Here is a 20083-nt window from a genome sequence, read left to right as displayed (position 1 = left end):
TCTTTACTGATAAAAACAAAACAAAATAGTGTATCATTTGAGAAGAAAGGAACAGAGATGCTTTTTATTTCTCAGTTCATGCCTTGCACATAGCAGGGAGACAGTCAACCAAACATACAGAGGAGAAACTCTCTCAGGATTACACAGCCAATCAGAATACTTGCCACCTCAGCAAACATCATGCCATTCTTCCTGGTTAGTAAGCAACACCTCTACCCATCTCCCACTTGGTTTTTAATATACCACTAACAGAATTATTGCTTAAGTTACAAACTGAATGATCCCTGATGTTTTACTTTCAATGCCTCTGACTATTTGTTAGTAAGAATCAGACAGATGGGGTCTGACTAGGGGCAGACTGAGGTTGGTGGGGCAGTGCCCCATTAGCTCTCACTGGGTGATCCAACCTCTCACCCCATTAACCTGAGGTTTAAAAGCTAGACATTTTGAACAGTGGTCCAGGGTCCACAACATAGCCTACTCTATGATGCTAAGAATGTGAGCTTATTTACAGTCCTCGGCTTGTGATACATGAAGTGATATAAATTTACTTTGGTGCATGATGCAGATGGTGAAGCATCTCTACTACGCATTCAGTTTTCCTTTTGGTGTTCAAGGAGGTGTGGACATTTTTTTTCATAGAATCATAGAGTTGGAAGAGACCACAAGGGTCATCCAGTCCAACCCCCTGCCAAGCAGGAAACACCATCAAAGCATTCCTGACACATGGCTGTCAAGCCTTTGCTTAAAGATCTCCAAAGAAGGAGACTCCACCATACTCCTTGGCAGCAAATTACACCTCATGCCCTACAGGAAAACTGACCCGGTCATGAATCAAGCAGGTATGCTGAAAAATGCCAAAGTCAAATGGCATCTCAACAAAAGCAAAAGGTTTCATATGCCTATTTACTAGACTTCAGCAAAGGAAATGGAGACCGATTGACACTGAAAATATTTGTTTCTTTTACCTGTCCATTTCCTGAGCAGGGATTGGAAAAGCCACCAGGGCACTGATTGCAATCTGGGCCAAAGAATCCTTTGCAACACTTTGGCTCCTGCAAAATAAGCAAACATTTCCTCATGACAAAAGAAAAAGGAGCAGCACACAAATTTGTTAAGAGCAGGCCCATGCAGATTGGGGGTGGGGGTGGGGAGCAGAAATGGGATGCGGGTGGCGCTGTGGTCTAAATCACTCAGCCTATCAGAAGGTTAGTGGTTCGAATCCCCGCAATGGGGTGAGCTCCCGTTGCTCGGTCCCAGCTCCTGCCCACCTAGCAGTTCGAAAGCACGTCAAAGTGCAAGTAGATAAATAGGTACCGCTCCGGCGGGAAGGTAAACAGCGTTTTCATGCACTGCTCTGGTTCGCCAGAAATGGCTTAGTCATGCTGGCCACATGACGTGGAAGCTGTCTGCGGACAAATGCCAGCTCCCTCGGCCTATAGAGCGAGATGAGCGCCGCAACCCCAGAGTCGTCCACGACTGGACCTTACAATCAGGGGTACCTTTACCTTTTTAACAACAGAAATGTAATTTGCATCTCTCACCTTTTTGGTTACATTGCAGTATTTAGCACACCCATATCTGAGAAAGGTCTGTTCGTGGTAAATGCATCGATTCCTTGTGAAAGCCTTGAGTATTAAAAAAAAAAAATCCACACATTAAAACAAACCACTCATAACCAACACTGTGCTCTATGGAAAGCAAACAATGCTGCTTGATTTTATTGTAACACAAATGCTGTTAATACATTTTACCGAAATGCATGTAGAAGGATATCTCTTGTCGTTTATCAATTTATTTGGTGATTGGACAGATAATAAGTTTACTTACAACAGGTTTTGAATTTTCTGGACAACTATTCCTGTGTAGTGCTGGGCATTTTCCACAGGTACCCTGAAACAAACCGAACAATTATAGTTTATGAAGGTACAGCTTTGCCTCACATACATAGTGTCAAGCACAATTAGGTTTTTATGCGAGTTCTAATGATCACAAAGGGCTCCTGTTGTTTGCAGAAAGGAATGTGTAGGCCAATTAGCTCCCTCTGTTGGGCTGGCATGGACTGGGAATTAGGTGCAAAGGAATTCTATAAATCAGGGGTAGTCAACATGGTGCCCTCCATATATTGCTGGACTATAACTCCCATCATCCCTCTCCGTTGGTTATGCTGGCTGGGGCTGATGGGAGATGGAGTGCAACAACATCTGTTGACTAGCTCTGCTAGAGCAGTTATTGGATACTGCCATTTACTGTTTTGTTATGAAGAGCCTTACCATCTTAATCTCAATTCTCTCTTCATCACATCTGTGTGGCAGAATTGGGATTATGGAAGGTGGTATAAGAACGCCAGAAAGTGTGTAAATTCGGCCATTTTTTGCAGTAATGTCTGCTTCTTCTATAGGTTTGCCATTCGCCAGGATTTGTCCCTGCATAAATAAGAGTTATTTATTTTGAAATTAGATGCCAGTACTTAAAAAATGTTTTCATTGTATTATTTGACAATATCTTGCATCCCTGCTTCTGTATTTGTTTGCATTCTTCATAATCAGGACCTCTTACAGCTGTTGTTTTTTTAATCCAACTACACAGTTTCTTGGTATTTCAAAGCAGTTACATGAATAAGTAGAATAAAAAGGCTTAATTTGCAAATCTGTGTAAAGGTTTAATCTGAGCCAGAACTCGGCAGTGCTCCAGTCCAGAATCGTTTTTTTTAAGTGGGAATTTATTTTTCATATATATTTAATTATCCTTGCAGTATGTCTATAGAGAGTGTGCTTCTGAGTGAGCATTTCATGTGCAGACAAAGTGAGTTTCCTTAGCCAAAGCCACACCAAAGAACAATGTATTTATGGCCAAGGATACAACTTCATGTTCAGATAACGAGCGGCCAAGTAGACTCCTCCTCTGGTTTAATAGCATTGCAAGGTCAACAGAAAAGGCCCTATTACCTATACTAGAGCAATATTCTTTGATGTTTCAGTTTTATGTAAAGACTGTAAAATCTGTTTTGGCTTGTACACTTGATGGCTGCAGTTATCAAGTGATTAATTGCATGTGTAAATAAACCATCTGACATCAAACACCACAGACAGAATTTTAATATCATCTCACATCCTCTTAAACACAACCATTTTCAACAGAATCAGGCAAATGGGTTCAACTCGTGAGCTGAAGAAGCAATGTGAAAGGATGAGCGAACAGGTCTTGTTGCTAGAAGTACAACAGCAGAGATCATTCAGCAAGTGACTTGAGAGGTTACTTCTGTTATTGGTTTGAATGGCAGCAGACTCTGAGGTTTTAGTCAGCTGGGAGTTAGTTGTCAGTGAGGAAGACAGTAGAGATTTGACAGTTGGAGGCGTGAAATTTGACAATTGGAGGCTTTACTCTGGAAAGCAGGAGTTAGCTGTTGTTAACTGTGTGTTTAAAAGTCCACACCTTTCAGAATTCAGAAAATAAAATTTGACTGGATTAAACAGGAAAGCAAAATGAATAAATAAGAATTGGCCTTTCTTGTACTTACACTATTGGTGACGTTAAAATAGATGAACTGTTGAGCCATAGTCTTGATGTGCCCTATTGAGATAAGGCTGGCTACCTCCAGCTATAGGAAAGAATAAATAATTCGGTATTTTTTCAAAGCCAAATATTACAATAGGAGTCTTTTTTTTAATTGAATAGAAAATAATTAGCGAATAGTGTTCAAAAAGGAGTCCATGAAAGTATAATGACACTTAAAGGGGTGCACTCACTAGCACAAGACATTTTGGTGCCTGAAGTGAACCACAAAATGGTGCCTCCCCTCCCCAATGAGGAAGAAGGGGTGAGTGAAGCTCTACACCAGGAACTAGGTGGGAAATAAAGATCTACATCGGGATCTGCCACCCCTGTGGATTCTGCTACCCGAGGCAGTCACCTCACCTTGCCTCATGAGTGGGCCAGCCCTGCTCCAAATCATTAAAAGAACAACCCCCCACACCCTTCTTTTGTGGGTACTGGGGCATAGGGATTTCAGTAAGTTATGAGAGGCATCATAGATTTCAGTAGTGAGAAGTAATAAGTGTACTATAATAAGGTAATATCAAATCTAGCACAGACTTCAATTGCACTAACCTGGGTGTGAGGAACAATGTGATACTGAACTAGCTCGCGAAGCTTTCGTGAACCCTGTACAAATAAAGAATGAGCCACATTTATCTGAATAAGCATCCTGCATGGGCATAGCCAGGACTTTTGTTGGTGGGGTCAGGACATTTGTTGCAGGGGGGGGGGGTAAGCAACATGATTGGTCAGTTAGTTAAGTATTTCTATTGTTTTACTTGATGAAGGGGAGGGAGCAGCTGTCCCCTGCCCCCCTTGGCTACACCCATGGCATCATGCAAGATTTTCTTTTTCATGCGGACCAAAGAAGCGAAATCTAATTTGAGCTGTGAGAAGATGCAAAGCACAATGGCATTCTCAAGCCACTGGGCTTCTTTGCTCCTTTGCTCTCCCCCCCTCTGACCCCAGTGGAGGCGCCGCAGCTTCCAGAGAAGAGAAAGAGCAGCCACTCTTCACTGGCTCAGTTTGGTCAGAGGCGGCTTTAGGGTGGTGTGACCCTTAAGGTCGCACAAGGCTGCAGGGGGAGCCGAAACAATATTAAAAAACGGAGCCCAAGAGGTCGAGGAGGGCACCAAATTTTAACGTCACACAGGGTGCCACTGAAATTTGAGAGCCCAAAGCCCACCACCGGTTTGGTGCTGGGGTAGGTACACTTGCCTGGTGACCCCACAAAGCCTGGCATGGGATCCACCACAGAAATCCAAACCAGTAAGTATATTAGGCCAAGACCATTCAAATAAGTAAAAGGGTAATTATGAAAAAAAGGAGAAAAAAGTACATTTTTGTCTGATATTTTGTGGCAAAAAAAAGCAACTGACCAGAGAGTAAATATCCCTCTAAGTAAATATGCTTAGGATTCTTCTGAAAATTAGCTTTTATTAAGACAACCTGGATGTTTGCTTTTAATCAAGATATTCAATAGGTTTTTCATGGCCTCTTGAGTCCTAGTCACATCCTTACAGATGTAGTTATTACAACTAAATATAAGGTGTTCTATACAGCTATTGTGGCACCCCCCCCATAAGTTGTTGAACTTCCCACCAGTTCCCACCACCCCTTACTATGCAATCTGGAGCTGCTGTGAGTTGGTGTCCAACAACATCTGGAGAGTACCACATTGGCTATCCTTTTCCTGATTAAATCAACTTGTGGCAGACAAGTTATGCTAGTGGTAAGGAAAGATCCAGCAGCTGAATGAACAATGGCATGCAAATAGCCAGTAATGCTGTGCGTCATTCTGGGTGGGGGATGTATACATTTTCTATATTCAAGCTGACCATTGGTTGTGTCCTACTGGATACTGTTACTACACAAGAACGAATGCCCATATGTGTTATTTAAAGACTTATACCTTACTTGACAACAGGTAGTCCAGTTCTCCATCTTCCAAGCTCTTCCAAGCATCGTTGGTTGGAATGAAAATTGTATTAGGTCCTGGGTGTATATCTAACATTGGTCCCACAATGCTGTTCTAATTTAGAAAGAGTGAGCAGAAGGGAACAGCAGTTTATATGCATTTTTTTTTTTTTTTTGCAAAAAGAAAATCTGTAAATTTGTGGGATGGGGAGGATTTGTTTAAGTATTACCTCTAGTATGGATCTAAATCTGCTGTATCTCACTTTGCCCTGAAGCAATGCCATTATAGATCTCTAAGAAGACAGAAAAAGATTCATCCTACTTTGAATACCAACGGTAATTGAGTGTATCAATTATTATTGTATATAATACAAATTATTATTTGTATTAAAAGAAACGTGGAGACCTTTGCAAGGCTAGTGGTGGATGTTGGCACCAAAAAGTTCAAGCTGGACAAGAAACCCTTCAGTCTGACCTCACCAGAGGCCTAGTTTTATAGGGTTGTTTCAAAGTTTTATGCATGAAAAAAAATCTCTCAGAGCATTTAAAGTACTATATAAATACTACCATTATTCTCCAGCTTTATTGCACGGTAGGCAACTGTCGCAAGAAATGTTTAAACTCACATGTAAAATCATGGTTCTAAACTCTTATAAGTGCCTGTATTTGACCTCACCTCTTCATCACTTTCAAAACTCGGTTCCGTATTGTCCAGGGCTCTATCAACAATGTGCACAATTCCATTGGAAGCGACAATATCTGCTTGTAAGATTTTCACTTTCTTCTTCCCTCCCTGTAATCTTATTCTAAGTAGATTGTCCTAGAAAGGCCCAGGAAATAAATATAGGATTATTTTATCTAACAATGCACACACTGTTTATGTAATAGTAGTAGTAGTAGTAGTAGTAGTAGTAGTAGTAATAAAAAAACATGAGCTGCTGTATAAATTGTATGATATTCAGCACTCAAATCTCATTCGACATCAGGCAGGCATCTGACATAAAATCTAGAATAGGGTAGCCAACATGCTGGTGGACTGCAAGCCCCATCAGCCCCAGCCAATATGGCCGGTGGTCAACAATGATGGAAGCTGTAGTCTGCCAACATCAGGAGAGCACCACATTGGCTTACCAGGTCCAAGCACACAGTGTTCAAGAAGAGGTACAGTCAATATACTAGTTGTACGACCCATAGGAACTGGGCTTCAGATGACTTTGGACTACTGTATTTGTGCAGGGCTGGTGTCAGCACTAGACATCCTTGGGCAGCTGCCAGTGGACTAGAAATTGTGAGAAATTAGAAGGGCAGATGGACTCAGCTCCCCAGCACTGCATGCGTCACTGTCACTGCAGCCAGGAAAGCCCACCAGAGGACACTTTGCCCAAGGCCCCTTTATGGCAAGGACTGTGGCTCAGCAGTAGAGCATCTGCTTTGCATGTAAAACTTCTGAAACACTGGAGAGGCTACTGTCGGTTGGGGTAGACAATACTGAGCTAGCTAGACCATTGGTCTGACTTGGTATAAGGCAGCTTCCTATATTATACCTGAAACCTACCCTGCATTTGCCTCATACTGTGTTATAGCATCAGTTCAACATGACATGACTTTGGATTGTTGCCATGGTTCTATGCCCTCTTTTTTCTTAAAAAAATTCTTTTATTAAAGATTTTCTTGATTTGCATAGGTAATGCAATGTCTCTCTCGTATTTTTCCATATAACCTTTTTACAAGTCGGTTGTTGTTGTTGAGACATTAGGGAGAGAAGGGGGAGAGAGGTGGGTGGGATGGGGAGATGGGTGGGGTAGGGTGGTGATGTTTCTGTTTTACTTAATATGTGTAGGGTTTGGTATCAGCGTTGTCTGTGCAGGTTCTCTGTTGTTCGCTTGTGCTCCTTTGGTAGTGAGAGAGGTCGGGGTTGGCGTGGTATGCCCTCTCTTTTTGATCCTTAAAAAAACCCCAACAACACCCAGACCTTTGAGAACATTTAATAAACTTACACAATGAGCAAAAGAACTGCCCTGAGACCTTCGGGTATGGGGTGGTATAGAAATGAAATAAATAATAATAATAATACAAGAAACCTCTTTTTGATAGGCCATGTATTAATGCAGAAAAGCTAGCACCTCTGGGAGCTGAATAACTAGCTTTAACTGTCTTATAAAACATTGCTGTATTCTAAATCTGTTGTTTCACCCTTTTAAATGGATTTTTATTTGCATTCGATACTGGTTTTGCTGTTGCTGTATTAAGGGCTTGCTGCAAACCATTTTGGGGGCAATAGTAGCAGAAAAACGGGGTATAAAATTTATATGTATCAGTTGTAGATCCTGTTTTCCACTGCAATGTTCACAAAGTATCTTCTAGTAAGAACACAGTGAAACTAAAATAAAAGATTAAAGCACAATTTTTAAAAAACAACAGCAATGAGCCAAAGTAGGTCGCACACAAAACAGTTAAAACTCTGCCAAACAAACCCAATGTCAATTTTGCACTTGCTAGTGAAATAGCGGTAATAAAGGGAAAACCATGCCTTACCTTTTCATCATTTAATATGACCCCTGGTTTTCCAGTGAGAGTATAAACTGTACTTGTACTATTCAACCCATTCAGATCCAGCTGACCAGCAAGTATGTGGAGCTTCACAAAATACTGGGCACTCTCTTTATTAGAAAGAATGTCTTTAATCTGGAAGATTAGCAAAATGAAGGGAAATGATATTATATAGGCTTCTAATACAAAGAATTCTCAATAATGTGGGAAAGACACCCTAAAAAATTGAAAGGGAGGTAAAAGACTGCATCTAGAGAACATGTGTTTTCCAAGTGTTGGAGAGACCAAACTATGGGGTTAGTAACACATAGGCCAATTGAAATCAGTGTGAAAAGTTAGTCATGTTGACAGGATTTCCAAGTCCTACTGATTTCAACAGGACCAAAAGTAATGAATTTAGGCTGCAATCATAGCTTGCCTGGGAGTAAGCCCCATTGAATGATTAGGCTTGCAGTCTTAGTCTGGGCCCAAAGCAGTGAAAACAGAAAAAAATTAAAAGGTAATATCTTTTTCCTAATGACAGAGGCCCAAGGAAGCATTCTTCTATTCCTCGGTTTTTGTACAAAACAGAAAAGCATTCTGTTCTACAGTAGTAAAAAAATAAAATCTAAAAGCTTTCAGAATGTTAAATGAACAAAGCTGACAGGTTAGCAGGGATGTCATTGGCACTAACCATTCGGTGAGTATAATACAGACCACAATAACAAGAACTATAGTTCAAGCTAGCTAGAAAATTGTGCTGCCCAACCACAAAACGATGTGCTTCACCCAAAAGGATATGCAAGCTGAGCAACAGATTTTGGATTGCAGCCATAATATTAATCATACTCAGAGAAGACCCATGAAAATTAAAGGACATGACTAATTTAGGTACATTAATTTCAGCAGGCCTATTCCAAATATAACTAAGTTGAGCACAACCCTTTGGCTTGACTACAACTATTAAGTAACACAGTGAATAAGTATAAGGCTGCATATAATTGCTACCCAATAGGGCCAAGAACAAATTGTATTTTATTGTGGATATGCACAGAACTTAAAATATTATGCCATATCATTTATTCACCAACCTGGTGCCCTCCAGGCATTTTGGATTACACCTTCCATCAAGTCCAGCTGACATGGCAACAGTGGCTGAGGCTGATGAAAGGTGCTGTATAACTAAACAAATATTTATCATTTTTAAAATATGCAATTTTTGAGCATGGCACTTACGTTTACTCCTTTGAATCCCTTGTTTGTTGGAACAAGAACTGTAAATGGTCCCAAAGTATTTAGTGGCCATTCATAGGCATTTTCTTAAGAGGGACATAAAAAAAATGGAACAAAAGAATGAATACTGTAAAACGAATGCTGTGTAAGTATTTTTTATGAATTTTAAAAAATTGCACAGAATAAACAGAGACAACTTTAAGTAATGCATCAGAAGAGTACAACCAATTATTAACATTAAAAAAACAGAGACCTATAGCCAGGGTCGGCTCATCCTGTTTTGCCACCTGAGGCAAAATTTGCTCATGGGCCTCCAAAGAGCTAATTGTGTTTATTCTGAAACAGTTAAAATGTTCATTTTTGACCATCTGAATTTTGGAGGAGCTGATACTACAGCTTTGGAGACTGTGTAAACACAACAGGTAATTATAGGGGATGGATTCCTTGCTATCTCCCATCAGCAGTTTCCTCTACTGTCCTTATCCATCCTGTTTCCTCCACAAGTTTACAATCTTCTTCCTCCCATTCCGTGTGTGTGTGTGTGTGTGTGTGTGTGTGAAGTTAACAGTCCTTTATGCTAAGATAATGCATGTACTTCCCAGCAGTGGCATGATGATGCAAACTCTAAGCATCCCATTCAGGTACTTTCTGTTCAGCTACTCAGTGGTAGAATGTATGTATGTCTTGCATTCCCTGGCATGGGGAGGGAAACTACAATTCTCAGGACTCTTTGGGAGAAGTAATATGTTTTAAATGTGCACTGGGTGTGCTTTAAATAGATGGTGTGGTTGTATCTCTGGATTTCATAGGTTGAGGGGCTGATGGATAGGCCCACAGAGTAGATGGGTGTTGAAGGATCCACCCCAATTTTATGGATCTGGAGACAAATATAAGGATAAGATCCTTGTATCACATGTATCTTGATTTAGAACTGGTGTTCTTTCAAAAGACCAGGAGGGAATAGCTAGGGAGAACTCTTCAAGATCACTTGAGCCTATCTGGGTCTCAAATATTTCTCATTTGTGAGTCTTCGGACAGTTGCAACACACCCCTACTAGCTAAGTTTTGAAATCCAACCTTCTTGGTTGAATGTATCTACATACCAAAGAGTTCTATAGCAGATATTAGTTTTCCTTGCCACTGCCCTCCAGGTTTGGTGTTCATGTCTCTAATCTGGTCCATGATGTTTCCGTGGCAAATATATCCATCACCTTCATAACCCTTTCGGCATGTACATCTGAGCAAAAGAAGCAACAGGTATTGCCGTTTAGCAGAAGAAGAAACAAACATGACTAACAGTTACAGGTAGGTAGCTGTGTTGGTCTGCCATAGTCCAAACAAAATAAAAAATAAAGAAATTCCTTCCAGTGGCACCTTAGAGACCAACTAAGTTTGTGCACATGAAAGCTCATACCAAGAACAAACTTAGTTGGTCTCTAAGGTGCTACTGGAAGGAATTTCTTTATTTTTTGTTTTGTTATGAGTAACAGTGTTTTTAACTAAACAATATCATACTGAATTATTATTATTGTTTACATAGGTCCTGATGCAAAAAGAGCTGTTTGGGGCCAGTGTAATGGATTGTGCAAACACAGGGGGGTTGCTGATTTTTCTAACAGACCCATAAAACATCACAGGTTGCATATGCACCATACATGTAAAGCATATTGAAAGCAAATGACTTCCCCCAAATAATTCTGGGAACTGTAGTTTGTTATGGATGCTGGAAGTTGTAGGTCTATGAGAGCTAAACAATAGTTCCCAGAATTCTGTGGGTGAAGTAATGTGCTTTAAATGTATGGTGCGTACGCAATCACAAACTGGTTTTGCTCCTCTCTTCGGTTTCAAAGGTCTTTTGTCATGCAGCACGAGACTTTCATTGGAAGAGAAACTCTTGTCAGCAATCTACCTGCTTCAGAAAGTCTAAAAGGCACAGAAAATCATTCTAAGTTGAATCTGGCAACACAAAGCAGCAGACACACAATGCGGTTCAACAGATGGGTCTCAACAGTCTTTGAAATAAAAGGCACATCAACACCAAAAAGCAGTGAGTCAGTTTGCATGTAACATTTCTAGCTCTGTTAACCATAGTATATGGAATGAACAAGGAACTTAAAGGTGGTTTACCAACTAACGTATCAGGATCAGATCAGTGTCTGCCCTGAGCAGGTGACAGCCCTGCTAAGAGGTAGGACAATCCAAGTAATGTGCTACTACTGCTACTACTACTACTAATAAAAATAAATACCGAGCTTTGGCTAGATTGTTGTTTGGTATGTAAATAATACAGGGGAAATGCAGACACAGAACACTTTGCCACACGAAGGGTATAAACATCTTGCTCTCCCATCCATTCCACCTGGAATTTATTTTTGCATAAAACCTCACTTTTGCAGTTTCAATCTTGATAAACAGCCCAATGAGAGAACAGCAGATGTATCTCAGGAAGACACCAGAAGATAAACGACTTACTGAGTTTGTCCTGGTGCAGCCATTGTGCATTCAGCATATTTATGGCAGGGGTTGCGAGTTGCACAGATATCCGTTATACTGCACCCAAGACCAGGTACGAACTTTCTGAAATGTTCTTTGCATTCGCAGTGGGACTAAATTGGGAGAAACAAAGAATGTTTTACCAGTCTTTTCTTTTTAAAAAGCATTTCTTTTTCATTATCTCTCTTGTTACCACTGCCTTTCCCATCCCTCCTCTTTTGTTCTTTGTTGCTATTTCCTCTCCTACATCCATGGTGCTGCCCGTATTGAATTGCAAACGGCAAGCTTCTCACTGTCTGGACTGGGAGGCTTTGGAGAAAAGTTCTCAGGCAGCAACTATTCCAAGGAGGATTCATTCTTGCTCCTCAGTACTTCTGAAGAACAGGCCCCTGCCCTGGAACCTGCAGCCTCTCCGCTGACCTGAACTGATGGAAGTTACTGTTACCACCAGATTCTGAGGACTCAGCTTCACAGGGGCAGTGCATCCAATTTCGACACCTGAGGCAAAATGTGAACTTGCACCTTGCCTTTCCTGCCAGCACCCTACTTGCTGCTGCTGCCAGAGAAGCAGCGCCAACACCAGTGCCAATTTCAGGCAATATCACAATGATTTTGGGTTAAACGAGTTTCTCAAGATGCACTTTTCAGGGGCAAAAAAATTATACAATATATTTAGACTACATAGGAAAAACAAGTACTTGTTCTCCATTGATTTGAGAGTAAAATGTTATGTGTGCAAAACCTAAATGGCATTGCTGCAATGAACTGTGAAGGTTGTGGTCCAGTCAAAAAACCTGACCCTATGAAAATTTTGTGGAAATAAGTCTTTGCGAGAGGGAGACTGAAACAGAATGCTTAAAGTCCTTTCATGGTGCTTAAAGTCTTTTCATAATGTGCTGCTATGTTTGCCATTTTTCTGGGATCTTATTGTTTTATATTTCATTGCAGTTTTTCATTTTCATCAGTATATATGTACACATATTGAATTATTCTGTAAACCGCCTAGAGACTGTCTTATAAGCAGTATATAAATATATGGAATAAATAAAGCAGAATGATGTGGGCATGAGGTGGTAGAATACTGTAGTGGTAGAACGGAACCTCAGTGGAGAGAAATCACATTTATAAAAAATGAAAAGCAGCCATAAGAGACTACCAGTATTTTGAGAACCAGCTCAGTGAAGTGTGTCTATACTTAACCCTTTCCCCTACAATTTGGTCAACATTTATTTCAGAGTTGCACTTACCTTTCCAGGGCCATCATATTTGCAGATAGTAGACTTGGTAGGGCAATCCCCAAAGTTTGTCTGGCAAGGATCTATTGGTATGCAAACTTCACCATCTCCCGTGTAACCATATTGGCATGTACATCTGTGACGATTGGGTCCAAGGTAGAGGCAATCGGCATGAGGATCACAAACCTGCTTTGAGCATGGGTTGATGGCTTGGTGGGTGGGGGAAACAGTGAAGTAAATAAAGACCAGAAATGAATAAGAAACAAACACGGATTGTTTTCATTTCCCCCCCTCAACAAAAGACCTGGAAAGGAAGTGAACGATAGGAGTTTCTTTGCCACTTGATTGGAAGATACCGGCAATGACCTACCAAAAAGGATGGATGATCTCAGTTTTGGGTGGGGGGCAATTGAGGGTGGAGAGCAAAGGCTCCCCCCTTGCCACAGAACAACAGAGGTTGGCCACGGAGCCATCTCATTCAGCACTGTTGCTGACTGGCTAGAAACCCAAAGTCAGGCTTCCTCAAACTCGGCCCTCCAAAGGTTTTTGGCCTACAAATCCCACGATCCCTAGCTAGCAGGACCAGTGGTCAGGGATGATGGGAATTGTAGTCTCAAAACATCTGGAGGGCCGAGTTTGAGGAAGCCTGCCCCAAGTGATGTAAGCAGTCAATACCCAATTACTTACTCAGTTTTGACTGAGATGCACCATACTCTACCACTCTCTCTTAACCATTACCAGTAAGGGGGGAAAGAAGTTTCTCTTTCCCCCCTTGATTGTCTGACAAGACAAACTGGATGATACACCTCCCCATCAGCCACTGCAGGCTACACTCACAACACAAGGAGTTATCATTTGGTAACTGGCCGTCATCCATATTCATTCTCTTTCCTCTTAAAATTACGCAGGAGTTGGCTGATTCACCAACGCCATGAAACAACATGCATTACTAAAATGTATGAAAACGCAGCTTCATATGCGCCGAAATTAAAATGACCTCACCTGCCTGCGTTTGCCATGTTTCAAACCTGCTCAGTTACTTACGTTCACACTGTTTGCCCTCTCCTTCATAGTTGGGAAGGCATTTGCATTCCATTTGGCTTTCATCTGGACTAGAGACGGAGCACCTGGAGTTTTCTGGGCAGCGCAAGGCTTGGCATTCAGGGATTGCTAGGACAGAAAGAGGCCCGTTAATTATATGGGTCCAAACATCTTCTCAAGTTATATACAGAAGTGTTAATTACGCTGTGGCAAAAGCCAGGAAGCGAGACAACGCACAACTGATATAGTGCGCTCTGCCCTGTGTAACATCTCTACCTACTCCGTAACTTTCTCACCTGCCATATGCTGCTGCTAAAATTGTCATACTAGTGGCACTAGTGGCAAAAAACTGCTGGCATGTACAGACCTTCGAGAAGCACAGCCCACTTGCCACAAAAGCTCATGATGCACTTGTTGTAATCTGATCCTTTGGATGGCTTACCAGTCGATGCCACTATATGTCAGGGGCTAGACTGAGGAGGAATGGTGGGGGCCGCCCCTCTTCCTCCTGCACTTCCCAGAGAAGAGGGAGACAGTATAGATTTAGAACAGTGGTTTGCAGAAGGTAACAGTTCAGCGGCTACAGAGGGGAGAAGCTGGGAAATATAGGGAGAGGAGCAGGAGGAAGAAGAAGCACCAGGAGAGAGACAGCTGGAAGACTCAGTGTCTTTGGAAAGCATACCAGACCCACCCCCCCCCCAGGGAGTAGGAGAACAGAAGGCTCAGAGGCAGAAAGGACAGCCAACACAGGGATGGTGTATGATAGGAGAGATGGAGGGGGTGGGACTTTACTTGGAGCAACACCATTATTGGAACGGAGAGGCACTTTTCAAAGCCTCTCTCTGTGAATATTCATTACAAGACTTGGTAAGAACTCTTCTTGTTATCTATGTGTACTTCTTGGCTGCCCACTGGGGGAGGGATCCGATTCCCCGAAGCCTGATGCTATACAAATCGAACTGTTCATTAATTTGGGCCACCCCCGCTGCCGTAATTAGACTGCCATCTACGTATGCACATCTCATATGCTCAGGAACAGAAGTGTGTCACTTACGTTGGTCACAGCTAGGACCTTTGTATCCAGACAAACACGTGCATTTTCCATCTCCAGTTATCCCACTGTTGCATATTCCGTGAATGCAGCTGCATACTAGGAGCAGGAATGAAGTCTTTAGAGCAGCCAGCAACATTTTAGCTACACAGTTAGGACTACAGATATTTAAACGCAAAAGTTAATAGGATCATGGGGCTCCGTGTGGAGGACCCAATTTGCATGACCACAGAATACGGCTCGCTACTTCCCACCTCAGCCTCACTATGATTTGCTCATGGTACACAGGTTGTGTGAAGGCCCGCCATTGTCCAGATAGTGGTTAAATACGCAACTGCTTGCCCATTGTTAAAATTCTTTGGCAATGTCCCTAGAAACCTTCACGCCCCATGGCAGGAAGCAGAGGCTGCCAGAAAGGAGCACAAAGGCATATCCTGAACGTTCTACTGTTCATTATATACTTTTCAGCGGTGTCAGCAACACTCCTAGATCATTGTTATGAATAATTTTGACATCATTGCTTTCCCAGAATGCTTATATAATTTATCCTCAGAGCAACTCTGGGAGGTAGGTTACTTTTACACAGGTGAAGACATTGAAGAATTAAGAGATAGCCATTTGTCCAAGACCTCTGGGCAAAAGTGGATCCCCCTCCCCCATTTCATTTCGTCCCCTGACCTTCAGTGTGTTCCATATACTTGTTTTCTAGTTAGAAGTGCCTTGCAGAACAACTCAGCTGTGCTGCATAGGAAATATCCATAGGAAATGTCTTCAATACATTCTCAGCATGTCAGCACCTACTAACCTATATCCTGATTGCTGCAGTTTCCCTCTATACTTACAACAGAAGCTATCTACAGGAAACATTCCTGTCTGAGAAAAGGCTAGTGTACAAGACTGCAGTAGCTCAATTCCTGCAAAACCTTCTCGTTTGGTTAGATGGAGCTGCACCTCAGTGGTCGAGCACATGCTTTGCATGCAGAAGGTGTCAGGTACAGTACACTCCTTGGCCTCTCCAGGTAGCCAGTAGCGAGCCAGTGTGCAATAGGGGATAAAGCACTGGGCTGGAATTGAGGAGAACCAGCTTAAAATCCCTCACTCAAAGTTCAGTAAAAACTCCCTGGATGCTAATTATTGAAGTGTTGCAATCTCTCACAGAAGGAAGATGGAGTTTGGGCTTCCGCAGAGTTGCACAAAGGCTTAGGGGGCATTGGCAGTGGGGTTAGGTGGGGTGACGGAGTGCAGACACCTGCAATTTATTGTTTCTGCATAGAGTGGTTAGTGCCTGAGAATTATTTTCCATTCTTGTTCTTAAGAAGGGTCCCAGGGCTGGTTACAACATTAACCAAGTAACAACATCTTCATCCTCACTCAACAAGGAAGATCCTGGCTGCTCCACGATAACAATTTTGCTGCACAAAATAGTAATTTGAACAATCTAATTGTGCAGAGAGAATCTATAATCACATGCAACTGCTTTAAGCATGGCAACTGCTTGGTGACACAAATAAAAAACCTGGGAACATGGGGAATAACATGGCTACATGACTGCAATTTCACACATGTACCTGCAGATGAACATGAATTTGGGGATAATCTGGTTGCATAGATATATTTCTCAGGTATATCTTCTTGCAAAAAACAACAACCCAGGAACAGCATGGTGGCCTGCCTTACATACCAAGATAAACCCTTTGGATAGCACAGAGGATTTGCCAGTGGCATTTAAGAAGCATACTTTGATAGGAACAAAACATTTGCTTTGAGTGAAGGATTACATTTTCCTAATGCCAAAACAGGACATTATCTCTGCAACCTATTGTGTGGTAATGGAACTTTCATGAAAAATTGTACATTCTATTTTTAAAGGAGCCTAACACCCTACCCAAACTAGACATACCTGAGGTACAATTAGGTCCATAGAGATTGTCTTCTGCACATTTTTCACAGGCGGTTCCACCAAAGCCTTTCTACAAGAAGCAGCATTTAAAAATAAGGGTGGTTACAAAAGTATAACAGCTGATACAAGACTCAGGCTGCAAACTCATAACATAACTAAATTATGACTGCGTTTGCAAGCCATGCTAAACTATGGTTTAGTGTGATGTGAACATGCAGGAACAAGGCACAGCAAGTCTCCAGCTTTGCACTCTCCCCCCTTTCTCCTCCTCCTCCCACATGTTCAGAACCTTGTTCTCCTGCTTTTACTTAACCACAGTCCAACAAAGTGTGGAGAACGTTAATTATGATTAGCACCAAACGAGCCAACTTCTATAACTGATGAAGCTGGCTTGTTTAAACAAACCACAGCTAAGATTAATCACTGGTAAACTGATAAAGCGAACCATCTCATTTGTTTGCTACCATTCTCATATGTGTGTGTGTTTACTTAAGAGCCTTCTTCTTCTTCTTCTTCTTCTTCTTCTTCTTCTTCTTCTTCTTCTTCTTCTTCTTCTTCTTTGCTTTTCCAAGCTGGGTCCAAGCTGATATAGCAAGCTCTGAATAATCAAAAGCAGCTGTTTCCTAACCCACCTCCCAGCTGTGTGGTTTATTGTGATGTGCAAATGTGACCATAGTGTAACTGGGCAGGGCAAGCATATGGCAGAAGTGAGATTTTTTTTAAATCAATCAATAAAATTTATTCGACCGTCAGTCAGTACACAATCATTATCCATACAAAGATTTAAACGTCTAAACATCTCAAGGAGCTTAACACTAAAACATACAATGAGAAGTAGATTATACATTTAGACCCATGTCAATACTGTCGATTTTAACCTTATGGCGTTTAAGGGCCAAAAAAAGAAATTTGGCCACCAAGAAAGTTGTGGTACCAGTGAAATTATTCAACAAATACAAAACTTGTCTTTCTCTGTCTACTAGGCTAAATTGGCCTAGGAGTGGAGCTATAAGTTTTTGTTTAAGATCTGTATAAAATGGGCAGGTCAAAAGGATATCTTCAGTTGACTCAGCCGCTCCCTGGGCACAGGGACAGGATCTCTGGGCATATGGAACTCCCCTGTATCTTCCCCACATAACCGCGGAATCCAGAACATTTAACCTAGCAGCTGTGAGGAGTCTGCAGTATTCCACATAGTGGATTTCCGCCAGATAAGGGGCTGGTGAAATCTGGAATATCTGATCCCCAAAAACATCCCAGGTTTCACAAGGGCAATATCCTCTTGCCTAGCAATGTCCCTCAGTCTTTGAGAGATCACAACTTTAGCTTGACTGAATGTCATAGACTGCAGGAAGAGATGTGACAGTCTGCAGGTCTGCACTTCGTTTAAAGTCTCTTTTTCCCATGATGATTGGAAGTCATCAGAAGTGAGATTTAAACAGAGACTTCAGAGTTCATAACTCAGGGTTTTCCTAAAAATTATTAAGAAGCCACACTGTAGTCATTAATTCTGTGCCATTTCTCAGCTGTAATAACAAAAAGCACATACCTTGCAGGTGCAGGTCCCGTTTCCGATAACACCTTGAAAACAACGCCCCTTGTTATTACAGGGCAATGTCGCCCCACCAGGACATTCTGAAAACAAGCCATCAACAAAACTCAGTTTAATGGTGACGAGTTTTACAGTAGAGCAGTGAGCTTGTTAAAATCTGTTCAGATAGGCATTTTGGGTCAGTACGGGAGTTGTGCTTGCCAGCTGACCATATAAAACACTATACCCAGACAGGTGTTTTTTTCCAGTTGGCAAAAAGGGAGAGCAAGTGTCAAGGTTAATTCTCCACCCCCATCACCACCGCTGCACACCCTAGATATGGGGTGGAGAACCTGTGTCCCTCCAGGTGTTGTTCAACTCCAACTCCCATCCACCATAGCCAGTGGTCAGGAATCATAGCAGCTGCAGTCAGGCAACATCTGGAGGGCCACCAGAAGTGAAAATGGAAAGGAAATCACAAAAAGGTGGAAAAGGACAATAGTTCATAACCCGTGCTAGAAACCTGAAGATTGGACTGCTGTGATGCGCTCCATGTAGTGCTGCCCTTGAGACTGATCTGGAATCTGAAGCTAATGCAAAATGCAGTGGCTTGACTGCTCACTGGGGTGGCTCACTGCCATCATATTACTCTGCTGCTGCAAGAATTGCATTGCTTGCCAATTAGCCAATGGGCGAAGTTCAAGAGGCTGGTTTTAGTACAGTGCTTGGGACCAGGACACCCAAAATATGGCCTCTTGGAAGATCATCCCCTTGGGAGGTCTACTCCACACTGTCGGAATTGGGCCTTTAGTGTGGAGGCACCTACTCACTGCTTATCTCTTCATCGTTTGGGTGCCTGTTGAATACAGTATAGTCACCTTTCAACAAGCCTTCTAAAATCTTTATTCCCCTTGGTACCTGTCTCTGATTTTGAACAGATTTTGTGTATGTGCTGCTGCTATTTTTAAAATATTTTTTTATAAAAAAATACTTTTATGTGTGTCTGTGTTTTATATATGTCATTGTACACTGGTTTGGGGTGACTCATGGGAAGCAATCCAGGAAATTAAAAAAATAATGCAATAGTAATAAATAACCTTTCGCTGCTGGAGAGACAATATGGAGTGCCATACTGCAGAATGGGCTACAGAAGACCATTGACATTAGTCCAAGAACTCTGTAAGAAGAATGCACCAGATTCAACTCCTGGTGTCTGTAGTTAAAAGGATCGGATAGCAGGTGATGATCTCCCTAAAACAGCAAAATGTTTCAGGTTGGCCTGAAGCGATAGGCCAGGCATCCCCAAACCCCAAACATCCAGATGTTTTGAGACTACAATTCCCATCATCCCTGACCACTGGTCCTGTTAGCTAGGGATGATGGGAGTTGTAGTCCCAAAGCATCTGGAGGGCCGAGTTTGCCTATGCCTGCAATAGGCTAACCAAATGGCATTCAGACTCTGAGAGCAAGAACTAGAAAAGTGCTTAGGCTCATCATGCACTGGGACTGTTCTCAATGAAGGAAGTGTGTGTGCACGTGAAGCAGTCACCTGAAAACTGCTGACAACTTTATTCCATTTCCTGGCTGCCTCCTGTTTTGAAGCTACAACAGAGGGG

At 42.0% G+C, this 20083-nt stretch overlaps 1 protein-coding gene across 1 annotated transcript in view; it reads right to left on the bottom strand.

The window, feature by feature from the left end:
• The window catches only part of STAB2 (stabilin 2), an 82844-nt gene that overhangs the window by 58279 nt on the left and 4482 nt on the right, over window positions 1–20083 (bottom strand). Inside the window, exons 4-21 of the mRNA XM_033161812.1 lie at window positions 18486–18571; window positions 16937–17006; window positions 15040–15135; window positions 13989–14114; window positions 12957–13153; window positions 11689–11822; window positions 10320–10453; window positions 9220–9302; window positions 7990–8139; window positions 6131–6274; window positions 5685–5747; window positions 5450–5569; window positions 4111–4164; window positions 3521–3601; window positions 2274–2426; window positions 1831–1893; window positions 1545–1628; window positions 969–1055 (exon numbers count right to left, since the gene is read on the bottom strand). Coding sequence (XP_033017703.1) covers window positions 969–1055; window positions 1545–1628; window positions 1831–1893; window positions 2274–2426; window positions 3521–3601; window positions 4111–4164; window positions 5450–5569; window positions 5685–5747; window positions 6131–6274; window positions 7990–8139; window positions 9220–9302; window positions 10320–10453; window positions 11689–11822; window positions 12957–13153; window positions 13989–14114; window positions 15040–15135; window positions 16937–17006; window positions 18486–18571 — 1925 coding nt within the window. The remainder of the gene's footprint in view (window positions 1–968; window positions 1056–1544; window positions 1629–1830; window positions 1894–2273; window positions 2427–3520; window positions 3602–4110; window positions 4165–5449; window positions 5570–5684; window positions 5748–6130; window positions 6275–7989; window positions 8140–9219; window positions 9303–10319; window positions 10454–11688; window positions 11823–12956; window positions 13154–13988; window positions 14115–15039; window positions 15136–16936; window positions 17007–18485; window positions 18572–20083) is intronic.

Source organism: Lacerta agilis, chromosome 10 (genome assembly GCF_009819535.1).
Source record: "Lacerta agilis isolate rLacAgi1 chromosome 10, rLacAgi1.pri, whole genome shotgun sequence".
Taxonomy (NCBI): domain Eukaryota; kingdom Metazoa; phylum Chordata; class Lepidosauria; order Squamata; family Lacertidae; genus Lacerta; species Lacerta agilis.
The sequence above is the reverse complement of the archived record's forward strand: the minus strand, read 5'-3'. Positions and strand labels throughout refer to the sequence as shown.